Source organism: Carya illinoinensis, chromosome 11 (assembly GCF_018687715.1).
Source record: "Carya illinoinensis cultivar Pawnee chromosome 11, C.illinoinensisPawnee_v1, whole genome shotgun sequence".
Classification (NCBI taxonomy): Eukaryota; Viridiplantae; Streptophyta; class Magnoliopsida; order Fagales; family Juglandaceae; genus Carya; species Carya illinoinensis.
In genome coordinates this window covers 44,497,154-44,523,935 of record NC_056762.1, presented here as the reverse complement: position 1 = coordinate 44,523,935, position 26,782 = coordinate 44,497,154, and the positions used below count along the sequence as shown (strand labels likewise).

General features: G+C 37.3%; 3 protein-coding genes, 1 long non-coding RNA gene and 2 pseudogenes across 4 annotated transcripts; 5 read left to right on the top strand and 1 right to left on the bottom strand.

Moving 5' to 3' along the window:
* The first annotated feature begins 775 nt into the window (after positions 1-775).
* Positions 776-6,772, top strand: LOC122281296. The gene is made up of 7 exons (XM_043092668.1): positions 776-946; positions 1,624-2,119; positions 3,408-3,484; positions 3,561-3,683; positions 4,427-5,251; positions 5,622-5,841; positions 5,926-6,772. The coding sequence occupies exons 2-7, from the start codon at positions 1,825-1,827 to the stop codon at positions 6,423-6,425; spliced, it is 2,040 nt and encodes a 679-aa protein (XP_042948602.1). The 5' UTR covers positions 776-946; positions 1,624-1,824; the 3' UTR covers positions 6,426-6,772.
* Positions 6,773-7,074: 302 nt separating this feature from the next.
* On the bottom strand, positions 7,075-9,893 carry LOC122281295 (pectinesterase QRT1-like). The gene is made up of 5 exons (XM_043092667.1): positions 8,941-9,893; positions 8,183-8,378; positions 7,849-8,052; positions 7,461-7,696; positions 7,075-7,361 (listed from the first exon to the last, which is right to left on the bottom strand). Exons 1-5 carry the CDS (start codon positions 9,261-9,263, stop codon positions 7,214-7,216), a joined length of 1,107 nt encoding a protein of 368 aa, XP_042948601.1. The 5' UTR covers positions 9,264-9,893; the 3' UTR covers positions 7,075-7,213.
* Positions 9,894-10,841: 948 nt separating this feature from the next.
* Positions 10,842-13,353, top strand: LOC122280636. The gene is made up of 3 exons (XR_006229964.1): positions 10,842-11,213; positions 11,434-11,539; positions 11,922-13,353. It is a non-coding gene; the product is annotated as an uncharacterized LOC122280636 (long non-coding RNA).
* Positions 13,354-15,552: 2,199 nt separating this feature from the next.
* LOC122282077 (serine acetyltransferase 1, chloroplastic-like) lies at positions 15,553-17,081 on the top strand. Its single transcript, XM_043094008.1, has one exon. The coding sequence runs from the start codon at positions 15,673-15,675 to the stop codon at positions 16,864-16,866; it is 1,194 nt and encodes a 397-aa protein (XP_042949942.1). The 5' UTR covers positions 15,553-15,672; the 3' UTR covers positions 16,867-17,081.
* Positions 17,082-17,228: 147 nt separating this feature from the next.
* LOC122282078 lies at positions 17,229-23,165 on the top strand (annotated as a pseudogene).
* LOC122282079 lies at positions 21,960-25,202 on the top strand (annotated as a pseudogene).
* The last annotated feature ends 1,580 nt before the right edge of the window (positions 25,203-26,782 follow it).

The following is a 26,782-nucleotide window of genomic DNA, read 5'->3' as shown; positions in this document are numbered from 1 at the left end:
TATGTAGAGGGGAAATGCATTCCTGGCAAGTAGCTGTCGTTAGCCGGCAAATGGGGACCATCACATCGCTTCTTGTTGGGGACACTCTTTATTATTCCCATGAATTCTTGGAACACTATGATGTTGCGCGCAATTGTGTTTGTATTTATAAGACACAATAAATAATTCCTTTTTCTTTTTTAGTGAACTAAATAAAGTTTAGTAATTCTGCTGAAATGAATGTGCATGAGACATCCCAAAGAGGTATAAGTTTGCTTTTTTGCCTATTTTAAAAAATATAACGTAACATGAATAGTAAAACGTTTACATGTTTAAAAGCTGAGGTGTAGCTTAATTTTAAACATCTCTAAATAATAAAAAAAAAAATTTAATACACAAACAATTTATTGTACAATAATTTATATAATTATATTTTAAATGTATTTTTATAAAATGATGTTATTTTATAAAAATGTTCTTCATTTAAAATGGTATTATATAAATTATCGTGAAAAGAGGTGTACATATATAATTTTTTTTATTTTAATTAAATATTAAATTGTGGCTCAGAATAGGAGAAAAGAAAAAGGATAAAAAAAAAACACAATATCCATGTTTCATTTACATGACTACAAAGAAAAGGAAAAAGAAAAGAGGAAGGAGGCAAAATATTTACTGTTTTAGATGGGCCATGGACTCAAAATGGACTCAGCCTTGTTTGTGGAGAATCATTGTGGATGCTGCCACGTAACCGTATGGCCACAGAACGGGAAGGCAAAAATAATCATTGTTTACCCTTATTTCTTCTTCGGATCTTCTCTCTCTCTCTCTGAGCTAACAAATTGTTTACCTATTCTTCGTCTACCACTCTCCTGTTCCTCTTTCACAATATCGGTTCAGCTGAATGGGATGCCCCTTTCCAACGCTCTGCAGTTCTCACACTTTCCATGTCCAAGCCCTTTTTAAGGTATCCTTCTTCTGCTTCTGCTTCTCCTCCGTTATTCCTTCTCTTTATCCACTCTCCCTTGTACCCAAAACAGCTGGCACAAGAACTTTTGTACCCACCTCTCTCTCGAAACTTTCAACATCACTTTCTTTGGCTCTTTCCAAGCATTAGACCTTGAACGGTCCCATTTTATTGTGCTGAAGTTGCAGTCTTGTGGTCTAAATTGAGATGCCCGTTTCATTTTTTGATTACTCTCTTGGAAACAGCCGCCGAAGAACATCTTTGCGCCTATGTACGGATTTTAAGCCCTGACCCAATTTTCTGACTTTGATGTTTCTGATCTGCTTGTAAACCTTCAAGGCCTTTGTCTTTTTTGGGTTATGGTCAATTTTTTCTAGATACTAACCTTTGGTTTGTTAGAGTCCGCCTGTGTGGCGGTTCTGATTAGAGTAAATATCGCTCGGACTTTGTGCTTTGATTAAATGGTAGAACCTTTCTAAATGGTTGTAGCCTGCCAGGGTGTTGAAGGCAATTAAATCAGTTGGCTTTGATTTATTGAACCAAGTCCCATTTAATTGGGGCCATCTTCAGCTTTGTACCTGGTGTTCTTCGATCTGCTTTATAATTTCTAAATTTTTGGATTTTTAGAATCCTGGTAAATTTGACGATATACCCAGTATTTCTTTGCAATTTGGCAGATAGAACATGAGTTAATCACAATAGGGATATATACAATGGAAAGATTGTAGACTTCCCAGAAGAATTTTTTGGTTGCTGGTTGTTAGGCAGTGTAGTCAGTTGAGTTTGAAGCCTTGAGCTCTTCAGATATGTAATTTGAATTTCCAGTCGGTTTTGGTGTCCCATATTCCTGTTAGCTCCTTCTGCTCCTTTCTCTCAAAATGACTGGAACTAGTCACTGTTTTGTGGAGTGGAAAGAGCAATTTGTATCACAGGAGCGTGGTAATCGTGTGGTTCACTATTTCTTGAAGGATTCCTATGGGGAATCTATCCTTGCAGTTGTGGGAACTGAGAGAAGTGTCAGGCACATGTTTTATGTTGTTGCCGAGGAGTTTTTGGAGGCTTATGGGAAGGAAAATTCCATCCATGGTGGTTATAAGTGGCGATCGAGAAGAGAGGTTGTAGACTGGCTTACGTCTATGCTATCTAAGCAGCATTTACATGGAGAACGATCAGGTATGTTTTGACCCCTTTTGATATTTGGGTTTCTCATTCATTCTTGCAACTTTATGTAACTGTTTCTAGTTCTTAAATAGGTGTATGCTTTTGTATACCTCTAGTGTAGTTGGGCTATGCCTATCTTTATATCAATGGAATAGCTTATTAGTTATAAAAAAAATTCTTCCAACTTTATGTCTACCTGGGGTAATTATAAAATTTTGTATGAAGGGCGCTGATTATATTAGACTGATAAAATTTTTTGGACTATACAATGAGTATGCGTTGATAAAACATAATACATATTTTGACATCGTGTATGGTCCTTCATGAGTCACTTCTTTTCTTTTTCTGTCTTCTATGCCTTGTGTTTTATGAGTCCACGCCTGTAACTTTGTGGCATTGTTCCTCCATATCTGTCAAAATTTTCTTTATAGGTATTGCAATTTTTATTTGCTCCTTTTTAGAGGGATATGATTGCATTTATCTTGCTTGAGTCATCCATTCATGTGACCATCTTTTCTCACCACATTCTGTCAGTGCAACTGCTTGAGCAGTTGAGCCATTGTGAAGGTTGAAGTTCGTTAAACTCTAGTAGTTATAATCTAGTTTTAAAGAAGGTTGCGGGATCTCTCTCTCTCTCTCTCTCTCTCTCTCTCTCTCTCTCTCTCACACTCAACGTACTATATATATGCTAATGTCATTGAACTTAATTAACACAAGATCCTCTAAATGAAAGGTAGTAAGTATACATCAGAATTCCCAAGAAATCCTACTTATAAAATAATAATGAGAAGTTCGAAGTTTGGAAGTTTATGGTTATTTTCCATCTGTATTATGAAATTGCATTGCATGGTGCATGAATTTGTACATGCTTTTAATGAGGAAGAAATCAAGAGTAATGTATTTTGGTCAGTTCTGGCAAGGCAACAAATTGTGGTCTTGGACATAATTTGTGACAGGAAAACTCGTGAAATTTCAATCAAGCTAGAGCATTATGAGCACTTGATTCATTTCTGGAGATAGTCTATGTTCTATTTTCAATATAGAAGTCCTAACTAGGTGTGTTTTTTTTATACTTCCTGTGTACTTGGGCTATGCGTATTTCAGAATTAATAAAATATCTTTCTACCTATCAAAAAAAGAATTATAAGGTGGTTTTATGATTTTTATACCTCTTGCTAATGTAGATAGTGTGTTTGCCTTCAATTTATTAGTTACATTTTCTGGTTAGAGTTATTTTTATGAATAATCAAATATTTTTTCTCTTGAATACTTACATTTTCTATGGCATTTTCTTTGCCAGAATCACCAAAACATGACCCAATACACACTGCAATGGATGGAGTGGCTACTCCACTGACTCAAGTACCAGATGATAGGGTATATTTTTCACTGTTATGTATCTATGTTGGTGTTTATAAATGCTTTCAATTGTAATCTGGAAGCTGCATATCAGGTCCATATTGCAAGGAGTTTCAAGGGACACAATCCAGACATTGTCTGGTCAGGTGTTGCATGGAAATGTGGTAAACAGCTCAAGCATTACCCAGCATTTTGCAGGAATGGGACTACAATAGCGGTAAGCATCCTTTATTTATTTATTTTTCTTTGTTTACTTATAAAAAAAAAAACAATAGCGGTAAGCATATGCCATTTAATTAAAAGGGAACACAAGGTGTGGAGATTTTGAAATGTTTTTTTTTTTAAATTTCTTTTTGACGTGTATCCTCACCAAGCCAGGGGTCCCTTGGACCCAACCCCGAGTATTAAGCCTTGGATAGACAGCGTATCAGGTAATTTAAGGGTGCTCCTAGTGCAAAATTGAATCCAAGACGTCCGAGGCTTTAGCTCATCCCAAGCCCACCTTTTTTACCATTAGGCTGCACCCAAACGGGTAGGGTGGTTGAAATGTTGAGAGCATGAGACGTTAAGGATTAAATTTTGCAACTTGCATTTTCATTTCTTAGATTTAGTAGAATAAAAATAGAGCAAGAACATGCAGCAATTAAATAGATTTGATAGTAAGTCACCATCCTGCAGTAGAGATTCTAGTTTCTTATTGATGTATCTCTTTCCTGTCGGTTGTAAATCCTAGTTAGGTACTATTACTCATGTATGCATCCTGTGTACTTGAATATGCCCATTATATTATGAATAAAACCTTCTGATTACCTATAAAGAAAAAATCTCTTTCCTCATTTTCTTTGTACTGGGAAGTATGTTCCTCACTAAGAATGATGTCAGTTGGATGTTGCTTTTTGTTGTCGTTTTATTTCCAGTCTTTGCTTCCTCTAATAGTTTCTTGCCTTTCCTGATATTCAGATTCAATCCTTCATCTTTGTCATGGCTAAAGGAGAAAATCACTACGTTGCTTATTTAGAAGATATGTATGAAGACAGGAGGGGTCAGAAAAAGGTGAAAGTAAGGTGGTTTCACCACAACCAGGAAGTCAAAGGGATAATTCCCATACGAAATCCTCACCCAAAAGAAGTTTTCATAACTCCATATGTACAAGTCATAAGTGCAGAGTGTATTGATGGTCCTGCCACTGTCTTAACTCGTGACCATTATGAAAAATGCTTAGCATCTTTTCCTCATCATTTATTAGCCAGAATACATTTGTGTTATAGGCAGTTCAGAAGCAACAGAGTGAAGCCCTTTGACCTCAGCAAGCTGCGTGGCTACTTTGATCAGCCAATTCTCTCTTGTTTGGGTCCTGATGCCTTCTCAAGGCCCGAGTTTACATGCCATGGTCTGGCTGGGGAAGAAGCTGAACAGTTAAGCTCAGGTGAGAATGTAAGGCTAGGAGTAAAGAGGACAAGAAGTGGTAGGGCGTGTCAAAGGTTTGCAGCAGATCATTCAGGAGTCAGAAATTCTGTTAGAGTTCGCCAGATGATAACATATGACCCTTTTGAGAACTTAGACTATGGTTTGTCAGCCAGCAGGAGATTGCTTTCCCTGAAGCACATCGATTGTCACCCTTGGTATCCTCCACTATTTAAGGTTGATGGAAAGATAGAGCTGCTCTGTCAAGATAGTGGCATCCGAGGCTGCTGGTTCAGGTGTACGGTATTGCAGGTGTCACGAAAACAGATGAAAGTGCGATATGATGATGTGCAGGATGAAGATGGATGTGGCAATCTTGAGGTATGTGCAAGCATTTAATCCCTCTCTACGATGTTTTCCTTACGATTGATAATTAATATAAGTTGAAGTTGTAGCATTTATAGTTTTGCAGAATACCTGCCTGAATGCCTACTTTAGGTAGGCCACATCTTTTTTAGCTACAATTCTGATTCCCCCATGGCTACATGTGTGTGCTGGTGCGGGCGCGCACACGTGTCTAAAGAAAATAGGGATGACCAATAATGGATTGTAATCTAGTATAGACAGCTCTAACAAACTTAATTATATCTCTCGTATACTTTAATGACACGAGCCATCTGCAGCTCCTAATTTTCTATTGAAGCCAGAATTCCTGACTGGAAAAGCAGTTAAGATGTTCTCTAATTTGTAGGAATGGATCCCTGCTTTTAAAATGGCTATGCCCGATAAACTTGGCATGAGGCATCTGGGTCGCTCTACAATTAGACCAGCCCCTCCTCCTAAGGAACAAGTAGACATTGCTCTCGAGGTTGGGACTGCAGTTGATGCATGGTGGAGTGATGGTTGGTGGGAAGGAGTTGTTACTGGCTTGGATAACTCTGGTGATGGGACTATGCAAATTTACTTTCCCGGTATGCTTATTGAATTCATTTTTATTCAGTTTATTCATATTTTTCCTTCCTTTCACTTTTATAAGATAACTATTTTGTGGTTAGGTGAGAGCATAGTATTGAATGTACACAAAAAGGATCTAAGAAAATCCAAAGATTGGATGGGGGACCAGTGGGTTGATATACAAGGAAAGCCTGACATAATCTCAGCCCTATCTGCAACTATTGGCTTGGAAAACAAGTCGGCTCCAACCTCAAACATTATCAAGGATATCAAATCTGATTTTTCCATTTCATGTGCCGAAGTTCCTAGCAGTGCTAAATTTAACATTGCTGAAGATGAAAAGCTCGAATTAACTGCAGTTATAAACACTGATGGCCTTCCTGAAGATACGGAAAGGGTCATTGATAAGAAGTCATCATCATTAAATGACAAGGGAACTGGGGTTGATGGCATGAAAGGCCGTTGTAATAATGTAGATGATGCACAAGGTAATGACGCCGATGACAAATATGACAATGATGATGAGAATGGTGACGACACCCAGGATTTTGTGATTTCTGGGCAGAATTGTAAAGCAGAACTAATGGAACTGGCAGCATAAGGTGTTCAATAGGAGCTATGTGCCTTAATTTGTGATGGTGGATGGTGACCGTATAGTTGGCTAGTTTTGACTGCTTGGGTCGGTTGTTTGGATGCTTGTAAATAGTTACACGGGTGTAGGGAAAGCTCATTGCATTCGGACCCGACTCTGTAGCCTTTGTAGGTGTACAGGTTTGAGGCTTAGAATTTTATGGTGGTTATCGGATTTTCTCGAGTGTATTTAGAATATTAACTCCTTCCCTTAGAAGCAACTCCAAAATGAATCAGATTGATTCACTTGTGTGCATCTTGTACCTTGTACCAACAGATTTGAAGACTGCCATAAAGTCGAAATTACTTTTTTGTTTCTTTTGTTCTGTCTTCTTTTGGACGGCTCAAACGTTTATTTGACTCGCGCTGGAAACATTCTTTTCTCTGTTCTCTTTTCTGCATCCACGCACATATAAATAAGCACACACGGTATAACCATTGATTTCGTATCTATTCCCATAACTTGCAGCAACACCAAACAACTAGTAAATTTAGATTCAAGGATACATATTGATATCACAATGTAAATAGATACAGTTTTAGCATACACAATGTTGATGAACCCGTTGTTTCTACCTTTATAACAGAAAAAAAGGGGGGGGGGGGGGGGGGGGGGGGGGGAAATAAGAGAAAAATAAAAACTGCTGTACCTTTCGCTGTTTCTAATCTTTAGGAAATGAAGAATCCGTGATATAGGAGGATGAATATATAATAGAGAAATGATAAAGAAATGGGCAAGCTATGTGAGAGAAGCAAGCGCTAAAGTCTAAGCCATTGTTCTCCACTTATGAATTTCTTGTCTAGGAAAGGCCTAACTTCCTCGTAACTGAAAGACTTGGACCATGACACACGACCTGTCGTATTTGCTCCTCTGCCCCTGCACTCGTATTCCCCAAACACCACCGTCCTGCATGTTCAGAATTCAGTTTCACAGTCAGATCTCTGTAATATCTACAAGGAAAATTGGTATTCCAGAAAGATAATTATTTAGTCACTTAGACTATACTTCTGCCTGGATGGGTGTTTCCAGTCACTCCATCCTGAGGAAGTTACGATATCATCCATATTGCAATATGAGTAGACTGCTCTCGAATAGTTTCCCCAAGCTCTTCCCAAAAGAATGCTGCCAGTTCCAGTAATGTTGCAGTTTACAAACGAAAACCCAGTATTTTCGTTAGGTGAATCCCTGTGATGAGCTGCAATTGCCCCCCAATTCTTAGCTATCGATTCAATCACGCATTCCTGTTTCCAGAAACCCATTTCAGCAATTAGAATCATAAAGGAAACACCAAAGAGTTGGCCAGAAAAAGTAATGATCTTTTCCTAGATTGATTTAGCTCTTGCAGCTTAAACATGGATTCTCTGCACAAAATCATGATGCTAAGCAATTTTACCTGATAGAGTGATCTCGACGTTCCAAATATGAAGTCTACACTTCCTTGAATATGACACTGATAGAAGTAGTGTGATCCAGTGTCATCCAAGAGAGTGTCCTGCGTCCCCAAAATTCTGACTTTGTAGAACACTGCTTTATCACCAGCTATTCTGAGTGCTACTGCTTGCATTCCATATCCTCCTGGCACAGCAATTACCGTGTTCTGCGGTTACCCCATGAGATTACACATAAATGAGTAACTTGATTGCTGAAAACAGAAATAACTCAAAATGCATGCATGCATAATGTCTTTTTATTTCCTGTTGTGACTTTGTACAACAATTTGCTGTCACCTCAAAAGTGATTCCTGTTGCGCAGAAGTAATCGGATTCTACGGCTACAGAAGCCGATCTATAGGTTCCGAGTTGAACTCCGTTACGATCTTTATCGGATGCTTTATTGTTCCAAGTAATTATGGTATCGGACGTTCGATTCTGGTCACCAATGAATGAAATATATGGCTTGGAATTTGGCACGAAGACCTTCTCTCTGCAGAAAGATACAAACAAAATGTAATATGTTTCGATTCACATTAAATTGTAAATTTCGCATGAAAATAAAAATTCAAATAACAAACCATAAGTTAAGTTCATTATACCATTTGTCTGTAGAATATTACTCAAAACACAGAAGATTTGCAGCTCTTTTAGATGCAAAATTTCCATCGGTGTGGTCAATTAGTTTTGGAAACCAAAGGCCAAAATAACAAGTTGGTTGAGAGAGAGAGAGAGAGAACAATCCGCTTATAACCACTAGCACCCACGTAGCCACTACTTTTTCCTACTCAACCCCCGAATAACACAAACTATTACCCTAAAAAAGTGCAGAACTCAAAATCGAATTTTGGCGGTTCTCTTGAAGCATGGAACAAAAACAAACGAATGCTCGAGATGAAACTGACAGAGAAACGAGATAAACAAAATTTTTCCTCCGATTCTAATAATTTTCAAGGAAATCACCGAATAATGGCCTATAAAGAAGTTCCACATTGCAGTGACAGAGAGTACACGCTGATTCTGCATCTAAAACTGCCAAAACAATTCTGTATTACCTGTATATTCCTGGGTGAATAAATATTTTCACTCTTTGTGTATTAAGCTCTGGAACCATATCAACTGCTCCCTGAACCGTCAGAGAATCTCCCCCACCATTCTTGTCGACCATGATAATCCGACTTTTTTCGTATGTAGCATCTCTAGTGGTCAATCCTGCCTCATGCTCATCTACCTTCAGATCTTCCCAACTTATATAATTCTTGCCATACACGTCACCTTCGACAAAACCCGCTTGAATATCGACCAAAACCACCAAGAAGACAACGACAAAAGAACTAAAAACAGACAGCCCTATGAGCTTTTCACTTAGCTTTAGCATTATTGTTCCTGGATATCTCTGATTCTGCAATGTCAAAGTGCTTAAAGTGCTCCACCACCCGAAAGAAGAGATAAAACCAGAACACAAGCAATTCCACCAGAAAATATCATCTTCTTCTCACTATCCAAATATTGTTATTTTCCCTGCGGACTTCTCTGAATATGAGAGTTAGAAGCTTTGGAGTTGGAGGGGTGTGAAAGAGGCGAGAACAATAAATGTGGGAGCGTCTCTTGCAATATCCTTAAAAGAGTTATGAGATTCCCAACTCTCAGAACATCAAGCATATATCATTCTACGTACTGTATGCAAAAACTATAAAACAAGTGCTGCAGTTATTGTAGAAGGAGAAGTGCAAAGATGGTGCTCATGAGAGAAGTTTATACTAGAAAGAATTCAAAGAGACTCTATGATTGTATTTTGATTCAAAGGTGGCTTTATCCCATTATTAAGAAGATAATTAAGGGAGAGTTCCTTTGGCTTTCAGATCACGCAGAAAGGTGGTTTTTATCCCTTTATTAGTGAGTAATAAAAGAGAACTCAGAAGTGAAAAGAGCGGTTATGCTTGATCTATTAGCTGATGAAACTGAAAAAGAAAGGCCCCTCACATTTTAAAACGTGATATATAGTATATTGGAACACTCAACACAGTCTTTCCATGAGCGTTGAGAGTTGGTTTTTTTGGCTCTTGGGTGCAAAACTTGAAATTAATAAGAGTGTTTCTCGGACAGTTCACGCGCAAGTTGAGGTGCCCACTTTCCTTTTAAAACCTGTCCATTTTACACCACATGACCACCCTATATATATATTAATTTCAAGGGTTGCATATATGCTTTAATTTCTAGTTTAAAAGACGAGTTATCGATCTATATAGATATGCTTGGAAGAAAAATGCGATCGAAGAAGTAGACGAGAATTAGTGTCCCATACTCGATTTTTAACATTTTTTCTTTTTTCGTGTTCTTTTTGAGATCTAGGTGAAATATTATTTACATGATCATGGTGATCTGCATGCAGATGCAGATATATATAGATCATGAATGGCATCCGAAGTCTCTCTCTCTCTCTCTTCTCACTAGTACTTTTCTTTTTGTAAATCCTCTTTCCAGCACTAAACTGAAAGTACTGCTTTGAACTGGACTAGGAAGGACTTGATCTAGATATATAATTACAGAAATGATTTGTGCAGTCGGGAAATGCAGTCGGCTGCAAAAAAAAAATTAATACGGGACCTACATGAAAAAAAAATTATTTTTATAACTTTTTATAATTCATGTAGGTCCCCTGAATATAAAATAATTTTTTTATAATTTTTTTTTATTCATTCCGTACAGCCGACTGCACACCGACTATATTTTCCGACTGTGTAGCAAAGCCCATATAATTATGCTAATAGCTAATATATGAGTACTCAACATTTTGTATTTTGGTAGTTCATCACAAGTGATACCGCCGCTGCCGCCATCTGGAAATTATGGTGGGGCCTTTGATTTAGGACACACAAGTAATTAAGCCCAAGGTTGATGGCTTTTTTGGACTTTTGGCTCTAAGGGCTTCTTACAAACACATATTTTTATTAACCAGAAATAGAAAAAATGCTTGAGCTTCGTTCAAAAAAAACTGTTAAAAAAAAAAACACAGATTCACCAACTGATCACGCCAGGAAGCGCAACAATTGCGGATCGAGGAGAGGTTCTGCCCCATTATCACAAAAGAAAGAGCTTTCTTCAATGGGAGTTATTTCATTCTCTGCAACCGTAATTCCTCCCATTCCACTGTCAAATTCTTCTCCATTTCCTTTCAAATCAACTCTCTTCTCTTCCTTTCTGCTCTGTTAAAACCTTAATGCTCAACGCCCTTAAATCCTCACTTCCATCTACTAGTGTTTATGCTGCTTAAGAAGTGTTGAAATCCCTAGAAATCCTCGTTGGGTTTGAATCCACAACCTTTAAGGTTTTTATCTCTTGCCCTTTTGATTTTATTTTTCTCTCATACTTGCAAAAAAATGAGGGGTTTTTTTCGTTTCCCCAACTTTTAGCTGAATTGAGCCTCATAAAACATTTGGATTTTTCGTTCTTGGACTCGAAAGTTAAATATGGACATGAAAGCAATTGCTATGCTCGGTTGCTTATAAAATGTGGTACACGAAAGTAATATATTTTCTCTGCAGCAGTTTATCAATCAGCAGATGCAAATTAACACTAATTGTCGATGGTTTAGTTGAAGGTTCTGAGACTCCGAATACTTCGTCGCTCATCTGCGGTGCAGATTTAGACAAGGTATATTTCTTAATGTTGGTTGGTTTCCATATTGTTGCAAAAAATGAAACTTGAGGAAGGGAGCGAGGTATGATATTAAAGAACTTGGTGTGAAGAAAAATATAAGGGCTTTTGATTCCTGGCACTGTAAAATCTAATTTTCATACGTATTGAAGTGAAGACTGATCATTTCGAAAAGTTTTTTGCAACTAGATAATATGTACATGATTACTACTTGAAGTAGAGTGAATCCTTCGTTTCTCAGACAATTGAGAATAATGGAGTCAAGTTCAGTTCAGTTCTTTTTTAAATAATCGGGAAATGTTCTTGTAGATCCTGATTGGCCAGTTTTGCCCTGTTAAATCTATTCCCATGCCATAGTTCTGACCCTAACTGTTTCCAGTGACTACTCTGTTGAGCTATCTGATTCTGCAATGATCTTCCGAAGGTATCACCTTTTATTATCATCCAAGGATGCCAGGCCTCAACATTTTTAGCTTGTTGCAAAGAAAGCTTCTGGGCTGTTTGCAGTGGACATTCATCCCGGGGCACAGGCCATGGAGCAGAGGCTTGTACTCGGGAACTTTCTGTCTGTGGGGTTTGTGGAGACCGGTTTATTATCGTGAGGCCTGACCTGATACCGACCTGGCCCACAAGGATTCGTTATGATTTTTTTAGTGGATTTTTAATGAGGCTTGTGCCATGGAGCTCAGAATTGGGCTAATAGACAGAAAGTTTGCAGTGGACATTCATCCCGGGGTGAAGAGTCGACGTGGGATTCTACTTGATCATGCGACGGGGGTTGCGATCAGAGAGGCGGTGGTGATAGGCAATAATGTGTCAATTTTCCATAACGTGACTTTGGGAGGGACTGGCAAGGATAATGGGGACAGGCACCCAACGATTGGAGATGTGGTGTTGATAGGAGCAGGGACCAATGTGTTAGGGAATGTGAAAACTGGGGAGGGTGCCAAGATTGGCGCTGGTTCGGTGGTGTTGAAGGAAGTGACATCAAGAACTACTGCAGTTGCCCTGCTACATTGGTTCGAGGCAAGGCCAATGATCATATTCCTAGTTACCATACTTCACACGAGTGGTCTGATTATGTCTAAAAGGGTACCGTAGTATGTATGTAAGAGAGGGTTAATAGAGAGAGAGCACAATCCTCTTTTAGACTTCAGTACTCCACGTACGTGCTATCATTACTAATTCAATTTGTTTTGAAGCAATCTTACTGCTGTTGCAAATTCGAGGCAATTCAATGAAGCATTGCACAACCAATTGGTCAGCTGTGCAAATCCTTTTTCACTATAGTGTTTTGGGATTAGGTTCTCTCAAATCTTTAGGTACCCTCTATTCCCAGACTGCTTCTATCTGCATTCCAGTAGCTAACTTCCTCTAGCACCTTCAATGGAATTTAAGCTCATCACTCGCCGTAAGAGATTTAAGGGAGAGATCATATATCAATGGAGTGTGATATAATGGCAGCGATATTTGCTGGGATAATGTAATATAGTCGTTCTTTGAAAGGGTTTATCCAAGGATGCCTGCTCAATGAGGTATCATTCTTAGACATGTTTTAGGGAATTCCTACGCCAATTAATGCTGGTGTCATTGTTAGCTGCAATTACATTGAAAGCTGTGGATTGAAATCTTATAGCAAGTATTCGGTTTCCAAATCATTTTACATGCAGGATTAATAAAGGAAGCAACGTGAACAAGCAGCAACAATCCCAAAGATTAGTTATGATCCAACAAATTGAAATTCTGAAATGCCCTATGTGGGTTACTATTGTTGTCATGATATATCTGCAAATTGCAATCTCCTTTTCGAGTGATGGCTGTCAGTTTTTGGTACATGCATGAATTTTGACGTTTAAGCATGATTGCTAGAAGATAAGAGTTCTGCCCTGAGAAAAAGAAATCAACCTTCATCATGCTTATATCTCACAAGAATATGCCATTTCCAAAGCAGGAGACTCTTTTTTCTGTCACTGTCTTGCACACGGTATTACAATATGCAAAAGTGAACGGTAAATCTAGGTATGTGTCGGCCGGCTTTTCAGGATTGAGCTGTGATATATACAGAGGCCCATTTACACAGAAACAAATGGGCCCGCGTTTGAATTTTTTGCTTTTTCAGGATTTGAAGAGCCATTTGGTGATGTCGTCCAAGTGGCTCTTCACTTTAGTAAAAATCCAAGTGAAACGTAGTTAATCAATTGAAAAATAATAGTTGTAATAGTAAGTGCATGTTTGAGATTATGGTAAAAAATATAGTTTATAATTTTAGAATTTATAACTTTTAACTTAAATAATAAGTTCTACTATAAAAAAGTTATTTACTGTTTGGTAATCATGTCTCTAAAGTATTTTTAAAATTAGTTATATTAATTTTTTTTAAATATACAGTTATCTGTAGAAGTTTTTTGATAAAAGTTTCAATTTGGTGCTTTTTTAAAAAGTATATTTTCAGCTTTTCTAGGTGATTAAAGAATTTTTTTATAAATTTACCAGACATATCATTTTTTCTTTAAAAGAGTTTTTAAACAATTAAAAATACTTTTTAAGCTTTCAAACTCAATCCCAAACAGACTTAATTTATATAAAAATTAATTTTTTAATAATAGACTTAATTATATTTTTAGATGACTACATGGCGTTTACCTATTCTATGATTATAAATTTATATGTAACATTATTCTTAATAACCACTATCATATTATTTATAGAAGTTAAACATTTTAATTATATGATATTATGAGAAGAGGAATATAGACCGCAAGAAACTTTTTTAAATATATATATATTGTTTTTGTTATATATTTTAAATTTTTAGCCTCCCTAATAACACTTGTTAAAATGATATATTCAATAAATTATTTATAAAATATGATATCAACAATTGTGAACAAAAAATAATAAAATTATCAAGAAAGACGTGAACTTCAATAATTAGTATTTTAAGATAATTCTATAAAATAAAATTCTATTAAACAAATCGGTCCTAAATAATTCTTTTGATAAGATTCAGTTTGTCTCCCAAATTTGACTTCTTTTAGTTCCCGCACTAAACGAAATTGTTTTAAAAACAAGATTGCCACGTAGTTGATTACGTAAGCAAGATTGTCCGACACGTAATTTGCTTCAAAAGCAAAGTTCAATAATCACCGAATTAATTTCATTTTAAATGTTGGGAGTGGTAAAAGTGAGCAGGCGGCGGCCACTATCAATCAATCATAGGATCAGATCTCTTTTGGCCATTTCCAAAGAAGTAGAAATCAAACACCCTTCCTAAAGCGCCGCGTCATCTCATACGTCATAACACAATTACTGAAAGAAGATAACTTCACTCGCTTTCCAAATAAAAACCTATGCATCCGGTCTCTTCATTAACCACGTGTAGCTTGTGCAACGCAGTACGTATCCCACCTTTCATGTACCAAATTGTGCAACGCAGCTTGGTTATGATCCTTTATAAAAAGCAGGTGGTGTTTAATTTTAAAATAATTTATATTGATTATTAATGAAGTGACACAGCTAAAATAAGATAATTTATATTGGTGTCCTTGAACCTTTATGAAATCAGAAATCATTTTATCTTATTCTTATAATTTTTTTTTAAATATTTATATAAAATATAATAAATAATTTAATTTTTTATAATTTTAATTCAATTTTTTAATTATTAAAATAATAATAATATAAAAAATTAATATTTTAATAACATTTTATTTAAAATAATTTATTTCATCTTTAACTGTCTGTAAAACCCGTTTAGGTAAATCGTAAAGGGTTTTTAGGGTAGAGAAATTCAATAAAATAGAAAAAAGAAAGTTATATTTAATTTTAGCGAATAAAAAATTAAAAATATGCTTTGATTAGGGGAAGCAAGACGATGTGGGATCCACGTTATCTCTCCACGTAAACTTTATGAATATGGGCACTTTGTGCTGTGTCTGAATTAGTTGACTCAGTAATCCCTTCAAATAGTCGTTCTCTTCCTCTATAAAAGGAGCCTTTCGCGGCGGAATCTCCAAACGAATATAAAAGCTATAATACTAATTTATCTATTTCTTTCTTTTATATAAACAGAGAGAGAGAGAGAGAGAGAGAGAGAGAGAGAGATTTCCCCCAGAAAGTTTCTCGTTTCCATGAAAGTTCTGGTCCTTTCTCACCGCTTTTCCGTTCCCTTATATAACGCCACCTTCCTTTTACTCGTCTCAAACCCGAATACTGTCTCAGCCAACTTCCCTTGCCACACAAGCGTGCAAACCTTTCCACCGATTCTCTCAATATCCAAACAGCAAAACAAATCGATGGCCGCCTGTATTGGGGCTTCAATAACTGCCATAACGGAACCCAAGCCAATTTCCCGGGACCCAAACAGGTCTCAATACGACGACAACAAATACAACTACGTGGAATTCTGCCGACCCTCATTGCACTTTTCTTACAAACCCATTTGCCCCGATCGCTCAAAAAGCATACACACGGATGCAAACAGGGATGAGGTCGATCAAGACGAAGACTACGGTGCTGATCTATGGGTGAAAATGCAAGACGAAGCTCGGTTCGATGTGGAACTGGAACCCATATTGTCAAATTACTACGACAACTCGATATTGTCGCATGATTCATTGGAAAGGGCGTTGGCCAACCATCTTTCGATGAAACTGAGCAATTCGGGCCTTCCCTCCCGAACCCTATTCGATATTTTTGTCGGGGTGCTTGTGGGAGATCACGAAATCATGGGCGCTGCGAAGGATGATCTGAGAGCAGTGAAAGAAAGAGACCCTGCTTGCATAAGCTACGTGCATTGCTTCTTGAATTTCAAAGGGTTTCTTGCGTGCCAGGCACATAGGGTAGCTCACAAGTTGTGGTCACAAGGCAGGAAGGTTTTGGCACTGTTGATTCAAAACAGGGTGTCCGAGGTATTTGCGGTGGATATCCATCCGGGAGCGAGGATCGGACGAGGAATATTGCTCGACCACGCCACCGGTGTGGTGGTTGGGGAGACGGCGGTGATTGGGAACAATGTGTCGATTTTGCACAACGTGACTTTGGGAGGGACCGGGAAGATGTCTGGGGACAGGCACCCAAAGATCGGTGATGGGGTATTGATAGGGGCTGGGACTTGTATTTTGGGGAATATTTGGATTGGGGCTGGGGCTAAGATTGGGGCTGGTTCAGTTGTGCTAAAGGACGTGCCACCAAGGACAACTGCAGTTGGGAACCCTGCTAGGTTGGTTGGAGGGAAGAACAACCCAATTAAGCTTGATAAGATTCCTAGTTTTACCATGGACCATACTTCACATATAACAGAGTGGTCTGACTATGTTATTTAGAGACTTATTTTACCTATATTTATTTGCGTTGCTTCAGTACTTTGATTAGGTTCTTATCAATGGAGCTTCTTTCTTTGTGTTACAAGTGAGAACCGAAGTTCTCCTATTCGCAAACAGGGTGAATTGAAGCTTCGATAAGTAGCTTTTTGTGTTTGTAATATTATGAGCTGCCATGACTCTGATGTGCTGCAATATAATCTGTTCTGTTCTTGTCACTGGGATGGTTTGCCGCTTTTTTTGGTGATCAGGATGTGATTTCGTGAATCCAATATCTATGCTCTGCGATCCAATATATCATATATGTAAATGGTGAATGGTGTGAAGATGATGCACTTCTAATTATGAGGCCACTTGCAATCTGGGATGACAATCCTCCTTGGGCCTTGGCTGATGGAGTCTTTGATATATAATATTCGACCCATTATAGGGGATGCGGATTAGATATGGATTTTAGGTTTGTCGATCATGTACCTATATTTTAGCTAATTTTAGAGCCTAGAATTCGTTGCACTGTATTGATGGTCAATTGATTAGCGTTTTCTCTTCGATGTCTCCCACGAATCATTCTTCATGACTGAGAGGGAGAGAGAGAGAAATGTCTCCCATCACTAGGTATGTTGATGGGAGACATTGAGTGATTTGTTTGTTCTACCGCTAGGATATGCTTTGGGAGACATTTTAGTCACTGTTTAGTGAGTAGTAGATCTCTGTTTCTATGCTTTTGGCGTTCATTGAGAAAACAGAAGCTGGATATAAAGTAAAAAGAATGAAAACAGACGGAAAAGAGGAAGCAGCCCTGCTTTAGTTGTGGCAAGGCAGACGGTTTCATCGTCATGCATGGATGGAACTAATTTGGAGAAAAGTTTAGTCTCATTATATACGCCTAAATCGTTCCATGAATGTATGCAAAGAAATAGAGACACGAATGCCCAAATTGAATATTCATTCATCTCAGAAAATAAACCAAGTGCACATGATTGTTAGAAAACCTCCTTTGTTTCTTAATTCCCAGAGAAAATAATGGAGATAGATGTCAAATTCACGAAGGTGACATACCTCGTACCAAAATGCGTCACTGTTGATGCAACTTCATTAATATGTAGGAAGGGGATCCAACCATCGGGCATTGAGATTCCTCGATAGTCCAATTACGAGGTTTTGTGCCGTAAGATTGGCACTACGATAAATCTTCGAGTGAAAAGGATGCTGTTTTGTCCAAATATCAAAGGTTGTCATGCCACGAAGGATGGCTTACGGATCACTTATCAGGTAAAGAATTGCTACAAGACAGACGGCTCAAAATATTCAGTTCGGCTGAATTTGAATTCATCAATCTTGGTGTCTGACTCTTTTGTTTTACTTTGATCGTCTACTTACCGTTTGCTGCAATACATACATGCATACATATATACATAAATATATATATATATTATGCTCATGACAAACTTCGTAGAAAATAGAGAAGAACGACAAAAATATTATGCGGTTGGAATGGAACATTTATAGTTTGTTGGAGATCCTTATGCCGTGTGGATCTGACATTGGCAAGATGCTAGTTAAGTAGAAAACAAAACTCAAAGCAGGTAGATCATAAATATATTACACACAAAAAAGGACATAAATATGGACGAGATGCTGATGCAAATTCACCAAAAGCAGTAGTACTTCTCTAATTTACTGTGCTCGTCTGCTTTCCTCATGGAGCTCCATTTGTTGTCTTTCCCAATTCTGTTTTCCTTTTTCTTCTTTATGTTTATGGTCCTGAATATAGGGAAGAAATCCAAAACCAACCACTCAATTACTCTAAATCTACCCCCAGGGCCATGGAAGCTACCTGTCATTGGAAACAATGCACCAGTTTGTTAGCTCTCTACCCCATCATGCATTAAGAGACTTGTCCAACAAGTATGGACCTCTGATATACCTTCAACCTGGAGAAGTTTCCACCTTTGTGGTTTCATCTCCAGAGTTCGCCAAAGAGGTGATGAAAACTCATGATTCAAGCTTTGCATCAAGGCCCAGTATTCTAGCTTCAGAGATCATGTCCTACGGTTCTAAAGATATCGCCTTTGCACCATATGGCAGTTACTGGAGAGAACTAAGAAAATTTTGCATCCTGGAACTTTTAAGCTCAAGACGTGTCGAGTCATTCCTGCCGATTAGAGAAGAAGAGCTATCAAACCTTATTGAATGGATTGCTTCAAAAGCAGGATCTTCCATCAATCTTACTGAGAAACTGTCCTCGATAATGTCTATCATTACTTCAAGGGCAGCCTTTGGTAAGGAGTGCAAAGACCAAGAAAAGTTCCTTTATGCTGTGATGGAAGTTTTCAAGTTGGCTGGAGGTTTCAATATTGCAGATGTCTTTCCTTCTGTTAAAATGCTTCATCTGATCAGTGGTATGAGCATAAAACTTGAGAGGTTTCATAAACAAGTTGACAGGATAATGGAAAACTGTTGAGTTTGGCTTGATTTCCTGCTGAAAATGTGTTTTTTTGGGCTTGCTACAGTTCCACTATAGTTCCGCTCGACCTCCGCTCGAGCGAACTTATCCAGAGAGTTCCGCTCGACCTCCGCTCGACAGTCCGCTCGAACGAAATCTTCCAGAGAGTTTCGCTCGACCTCCGCTCGACAGTCCGCTCGAGCGAGAATGCAACCCTAACGTGCACTCGACACTTCGCTCGACATCCGCTCGAGCGAATGTTCTGACTAGCGCCTTGTCTTATAAATACATCATTTTCTCTTCATTTTGTGGTGTGTTCAGCAGCCAAGTTAGAGAGAGTTTTGAGAATCCTTTTGTATACAATCCTAAGAGTCCATTGAGTGTATTGGGACTTTAGGATTGAGGATTTTGTGATCAATACTCTTGTACTCCATCTTTGTTCATAGTGAAATCTTTGAAACCGACCCCGACAGTGGACGTAGGCTCACATTGAGCTGAACCACTTAAATCTTGGTGTTTTTTGTGTGATTGTTGTTTATTTTGTTGCTTCCGCTATTATTTACTTCAACTTAACCTTAGTTTATTCGGTCCATTCCCAACAAAAACATCATCAAAGAGCATAAAGAGGCCAGGGCAACAACAAAAGCAGGTGGTCAGGCTGCAACCACAGAAGATTTTGTTGATGTTCTGTTAAACTTCCTGGAGCATCGTGGCAGTGAGTTTTCCTTAACGAACGACCACGTCAAAGCTGTAATCCTGGTAATTTTTTTTTAATTCACATTTCATTCTGCCGAAATCTTGCATACTTCCGACAAATATCACACGTTATTTTGCCTCCTTAAGCAACCTTTTACTGCAATAGATATTCGGAGATCCTTTCTCAGATCTCAGAACCTGCATGGGACGGAGTCATAAACGTGGATTGTTCTTGATTGTGTGCAGTTCGTACGGGACTTTTGTTCAAGTGCTAGACTCTCAAACTTCATTAATATTTTGCAGGACATGTTCAGTGCTGGGAGTGAGACATCAACCATAACCCTGACTTGGGCAATGTCAGAAATGATAAAACATCCAAGAGTGATGAAGAAGGCACAAGCCGAAGTGAGAGAGATTTTTAATAGAAAAGGGAGGGTGGATGAAGCAGGCATTACCGAGATGAAATATTTAAAGTTAGTTGTTAAGGAGATCCTGAGACTACATCCTCCCGCTCCTCTGCTACTGCCCAGAGAATCAATGGAGAGGTGTGAAATTGATGGGTACGAAATTCCTGCCAAAACAAAAGTCATTGTTAATTGGTGGGCAATTGCAAGAGATCCCAAATATTGGCCTGAACCTGAGAGTTTCAATCCAGAGAGATTCCTAGATAGCTCAATTGACTTGAAGGGGACAAATTTCGAGTTCATCCCATTTGGAGCCGGAAGAAGGATGTCAGGCATGACATTCGGCTTGGTCAATATTGAGTTCCCACTTGCCCTGTTTTTGTATCATTTTGATTGGAAACTTCCCGATGGAACGAAGCATGAAGACCTGGACATGACTGAGACCTATGGCCTTACAGCTAGAAGAAAAGACCATCTGCACTAGATTCCCATTGCTTACAATAATCCCTTGCCAGTTGAATAAGCCCTACATTGAAAATGTTTCATCTCTCTTTGTATCTTCTGCGTGCTTTACATATAATGGTCGTTTGTGTACAAAATCCAATGCAATGTGTTAGTGGCATTAGATTTCTTTGAAAAGTTGTGTGCCTCCCTTCTCTGTCCAGAGTTTAGCTCAAAATAAAAGAATAGAACCCAATTCTCTTAAGTGTAAACATTCGGTTTATATTGCCGAGAAAGTAAAAAAAAAAAAAAAAGTGTAAAAATTATAGTTGATGTTAGCAGGGAGCTATGAGTCTGTCACAGGTTTATCTTCTTCGATCTCTCCATCACACAGCAGGGTAAGATAACTATCCAACTGAGATCGAGTAGCTTCTTTGTAAGAACAACTTATTCATGCGAACTACAGAACAAAAGGTGAAACTGCGTAGAGCAACTCCAACTTGATATTTTTCTCCTTTGACCTTTAAATCATCTTTCAAATCAAAGAGGTTCACTCTTAAATTAAATATGGGTAGGATTATGAGCAGACGTTCAGCCCTGTTGCTATGATTACCATGTAAGTTTTTCTGTTTTGACTTGCTCACGATAATGGACAATTATTTTTACTCGAAAAATCAGCAATTGGCACCTTTTTTTAAAGGTTATTTCTATCATATAGGACTGAGGTGCTACTGACAGTTTACTTGCCAAGGAAAAGTAATTGCTACAAGACAGCTCCAATCATAAAGTTCTTGCATCCAACTACCCACGGGCTGCTTAATCGTGTTCATGATGTATGAATGTTTGTCTTAATTTGGTGGTCTACTTGCTAATGTCTTGTCTTTATTTTTCTAGATTTAGACCCCGTGTGAATTCTGTAAGAGTGAAACCTATTGTATACCATTGTATTTGTTCGGCAAAGTTTTCAACTAATGCTTGGTTGAAAACAGTAGATGCAGCCGATGGATGATCTAGGGGATGGCATCAACAATAAACAGCTATTTCTGTCAATATCAAGATGCCAATCTAGTGGAAAACAAAACATAAATTAAGAAATTATTTCATAAAATATGCTCCCAGGCTGCATATTATGGGGAAATATGATTGAGATACTTTACCAATTAATCGTTGCCCTCAAATTCACTGTATTAATCCAGTTTCCACATGGAGCTCCATGTGTTATCCTTCCCAACCTGTTCACCTTCTTGATCTTTATGTTTATGGTACTGAAAATGAGGAAGAAATCCAAGACAAACCACTCAACTATAAATCTACCGCCAGGGCCATGGAAGCTGCCCATCATAGGAAACATGCACCAGTTTCTTGGCTCTCTACACCATCGTGCATTAAGAGACTTGTCCAAGAAACATGGACCTCTGATGCACCTTCGACTTGGAGAAGTTTCCACCATTGTGATTTCATCTCCCGAGTTCGCCAAAGAGGTGATGAAAACTCATGATATAATCTTTGCATGAAGACCCAGTATTCTAGCTACAAAGATTCTGTCATATGGTTCTACAAGCATCGCCTTTGCACCATATGGCAATTACTGGAGACAACTACGAAAGATTTGCTCGCTAGAGCTTCTATGTTTAAAACGTGTTGAATCTTACCGACCAATTTGAGAAGAAGAGGTATCGAGTCTCATCAAACGGATTGCTTCGAAAGCAGGATCTCCCGTCAGTCTTACCGAGGAAGTCTCCTCAACAATAAGCGGCATCATTTCAAGAGCGGCCTTTGGTAAGAAATGTAAAGAACAAGAAACATTCATATCTGTTGCGAAGGAAGCAATTGAGATGGGTGGAGGTTTCAATATTGCAGATGTGTTTCCTTCTTTTCAGCTGCTTCATCTGATCAGCGGGGTGAGGACTAAACTTGAGAGGTTGCATCGAGAAGCTGACAGAATAATGGAAAACATCATTAATGAACACAAGGCAAAGGCAAAAACGAAAGCAGGAGAGGCTGCAAGAGTAGAAGATTTCGTAGTTGTTCTGTTAAAATTTCAAGAGCATGGTGATAGTGAGTTTTCCTCGACTACCGACAACATCAAAGCTGTAATCTTGGTAATATTCCATACCATATATCACGTTCTTCTGATATCATGCCTTTGTACTTCATAGAATTTCTCGCATTATGCAAAATAGTTTGTAAAGGTCAACATCAAAGAGTTCCCAGATTCTGCTTGGAGTCAGTAATGGAGATTGTTCCTTCTCGGCCGCAACATGCAGAAGACATCCTTTTGTCGGATAAAGATCCCCTAAAATTCCCTCCTATGTAAAGTACACTTTTAATAAATATAAGATGAATTTAAATTTTGAGTATTTTATTTACATAAATTTCTATATTAAAATAATTATTTTTTTATTATATAACAATAAAATAATATGAGATGAATTTAATTTTAACTATTCACATTAAATTTTTACATTAAATTATCTATTTATTCATTATATAGTAATGAATAATTTATAATTACAAAAATATTTAATTTTTTTAATTATTAATTTATTTTACTTTTCCATATTTTACTATTGTACCTAATATATGTTAATTAGTAATCATATTTTAATTAAATTATGAGTTAAAAAATTATATTTTTCAATTATATGTACTCTATTTTCCCATTAAACCATATTTTATTATACCAAACATTCTAAAAATATTCAGAGGAGATAGGGAGAGTTACAGAAAAATAATAAAATAATGATTTACTCCTTGTACATGTAACTATCAAATTTGATTATAACTTTATATTTACTGCAGCTAAAAGCTAAAGAATTTGGAATTAGCTAATCCAATGCAACTTACTTTTATCTCTAATAGTTAAAAAGTTACTTTATTTTTAGCTATGGCTATTCCGGTAACAATACTCTAAGTACTTTTGGGCTAATTTTATTTTGCACCCTTGAACTATCATTATTTTTTTCAAAATGCACCTCTAATTATAAAAACATACAATTTAATTTCCTAACTATCCATTCTTTTTATTTTATTCATTATTTATATATTAAATATTTGATAAAAAATAAAATAATAAAAATTAAAAAAAAATGTGAAGTATTGGGAGATTGTGTAGATTTTTTCTTCTTTCAATTTACACCCTCCTTCCAATTTTTCCATTAAGTACTTAAAATATGATATAGCCCTAAAACTCTTGAGTGAATGCCTACCATGGATGGCATTGGTGGTGGCCACAAAGCTCTTTAATTTCTCTTTTTAGTTAATGTTAATGTCATTTCAAGTTTTGGTTTTTATATTTTATCAAACTTAAGCAATAGTATTCCACAAAATTCCCCCCAAAATTTTTAAGATTCTTTCATATCAAAGGGTTATTTAAATGGAGGGTGCAAAATTAAAAAATGGTATTTATTTTAGTAATTTGAGGTGTAATTTGAGAAAATGTGGTAATTGTCATTGGGGAGGGTAAAATGAATTACTTTTCTTCTTTTCTTTTTTTTCTGTAAATACTGAACACAGACTTCATCAACCCCTTTCAGGACATTTTCAGCGCTGGGAGTGAAACATCAGCCACAACCGTGAATTGGGCAATGTCGGAAATGATAAAACATCCAAGGGGGATGAAGGCGGCACAAGACGAGGTAAGAGAAGTCTTGGATAGGAAAGGGGAGTTGATGAGACAGCCATTACCGAGATGAAATATTTAAAGGCAGTTGTTAAGGAGACCCTGAGAATTGAGATTACACCCTCCGGGACCCCTGTTACTTCCTAGAGAATGTAGCGAGAGTTGTGTAATTAATGGGTACGAAATTCCTATCAAAACTAAAGTCCTCGTTAATGTATGGGCGAAAGGAAGAGATCCCAAATATTGGAGTGAGCCTGAGAGGTTTGATCCAGAGAGGTTCCTGGATAGCTCTATCGACTATAAAGGGACCAATTGGGACTATCTCCCATTTGGAGCCGGGAGGAGGATTTGTACAGGCATTGCATTTGGGCTGATTAATGTTGAGCCCCCACTTGCCCTGTTTTTGTACCATTTTGATTGGAAACTTCCCAGTGGAATGAGACATGAGGAGCTGGACATGACTGAGTTCTTCGGCGTTGCAGTTAGAAGAAAACATGATCTGAACTTGATTCCAATCCTCTGCCGGTTGAATAAGCTAAGTCAACCTCAAAGTTCAAACCTTTAATTACTGCTTCTGAAAGGATGATGCTGAAGAATTAATCCAGACTTTGTGTAAATTTGGTTGAGAATTGAGAAGGATCTAATGCCATTTAACATATGGTTTATTACTCATCTAAAATGTGTACTACAACATCTGCATAATGAAATGACGATAAAACAGTTCAATCCAATGCCCATATGCAATATCGATATTCTCTCTTTCAAAAATATGGCTGAGTTTCCATTTTGTTCTCGTGTTTATTTCCTGCCCAAGATGTGTGGAAGGGATATTCCCCTCTCTTGGTTGGGCCTGGGATAGATATTGAAGTCCATTTCGGTCTAGATCTCAATGTCTCACCCCAGGAATCATCAAAAAAGCCTGGCCCACAGACTATATTAACAGAGAGAGAGAGGATGCACCGCGAGGAAAATTTGTATATTTTTTTTTCTAAAGGGCGGAGGTGTCGACCCTGACACCCACATGTAACACCTAACATTAAAAAATAAATATATACCGACAAGTGAACGGAAAATATGAAGAACTCTCAATTCTCTTACGATGGAATTAAAAGTGACCGTACCGATTAACTATTATCGAGACATCACTCAGAAACCATACTGTATTAATGGAGCCACCTTAAATGCAATACGGCATCAAAAGCCGTGACTAGAGAACCATGGGTGTGATGTTGGCCCTTGACACAAGGTACATAATGTTTTCAAAAATATCGTATAAAAGTCATGTTTCAAGTATGAAGAACTCTTTTTGAATGTTATTGTTCTCCTGCAATTCTCTCAAACAAAATAATGATTTTAATATTGGAGACTCTCCGGACCACCATCAAGCCCACTATTGTCTATGTGATTGTAGGTAGAAAGATCCAAACTTTGGTTGCTGGAGCTTAACTCAGGTGTACGAAATACAACATTAATAATGAGATTTTTCTATTTTAATGAAACAAAATAGAGTTGCGGCAGACAACCAAAGGCACAGTTGGCCTTCCAAAAGTTTATAGGGACATACCATTTGCAGTCTAAGGGATGCATAGCTCACATATTCTCTTTAGAAAAAATAGATAAATATTATAATCATATAAAAAAATTAATTTTAAAAAAAAAATGATACTTGCAGTCGTAAACACACAAGCACTGCACAATCATTTTAAAAATAAATAAATAAATATTAGATCTATATTAAAAAAATTTTAATAATAAATTTTACTCTTTTTTAAAATGATTATACAATAATTATATACATTATATGTAGTATTATTATTTTTTTTAATGGTGGATAAAAGGGAGGGCGCATGACTTCATATTTTAAGATTATATGTAGGATTAGTTTCAACTGCGTTGAAAACTTGAAATCCCGCCTCGACAACTTCATTATTAAAATAAAGAAATGATACAGCTGTTTCAGAGGAATTTATCTACGATGGAGACAAGTTTTGTTTATAGCAGAGCCAAAGACCCATTACCAAATGACAACATATATATATATTAGCAGATTTGTGTGGCAATGTCAAGATACATCCTGTCTTTCCTTTTTCTTTTTTGTGCGGTAAGTCAACAAAGCACGATTCTTTCAGGACTGTTGCATCCACTATGCTACATGTCTGCCTTGAATTGTGCTTTAGAATCTTTGTTGATTTCGGCCAGTTATATTTGTTTGATGTTTCCTTTTTCTTTTTAAATTGTCTAATAATTGAGTTTTTTTTTTTTCTAGTTAAATATATATGTATATTCTACTTTTTATCATTATATTTAATA

Coding starts and splice junctions, on each gene's coding strand:
- LOC122281295 (XM_043092667.1), bottom strand. CDS start 9,263: ATGCTAAAGCTAAGTGAAAAGCTCATAGGGCTGTCTGTTTTTAGTTCT. Junction 8,053..8,182: donor CAACAGGAATCACTTTTGAG/GTGACAGCAAAT, acceptor GGGTAACCGCAG/AACACGGTAATTGCTGTGCC. Junction 7,697..7,848: donor CGTCGAGATCACTCTATCAG/GTAAAATTGCTT, acceptor TTCTGGAAACAG/GAATGCGTGATTGAATCGAT.
- LOC122282077 (XM_043094008.1), top strand. CDS start 15,673: ATGAAAGTTCTGGTCCTTTCTCACCGCTTTTCCGTTCCCTTATATAAC.
- LOC122281296 (XM_043092668.1), top strand. CDS start 1,825: ATGACTGGAACTAGTCACTGTTTTGTGGAGTGGAAAGAGCAATTTGTA. Junction 2,120..3,407: donor TTTACATGGAGAACGATCAG/GTATGTTTTGAC, acceptor TTTCTTTGCCAG/AATCACCAAAACATGACCCA. Junction 3,485..3,560: donor CTCAAGTACCAGATGATAGG/GTATATTTTTCA, acceptor GCTGCATATCAG/GTCCATATTGCAAGGAGTTT.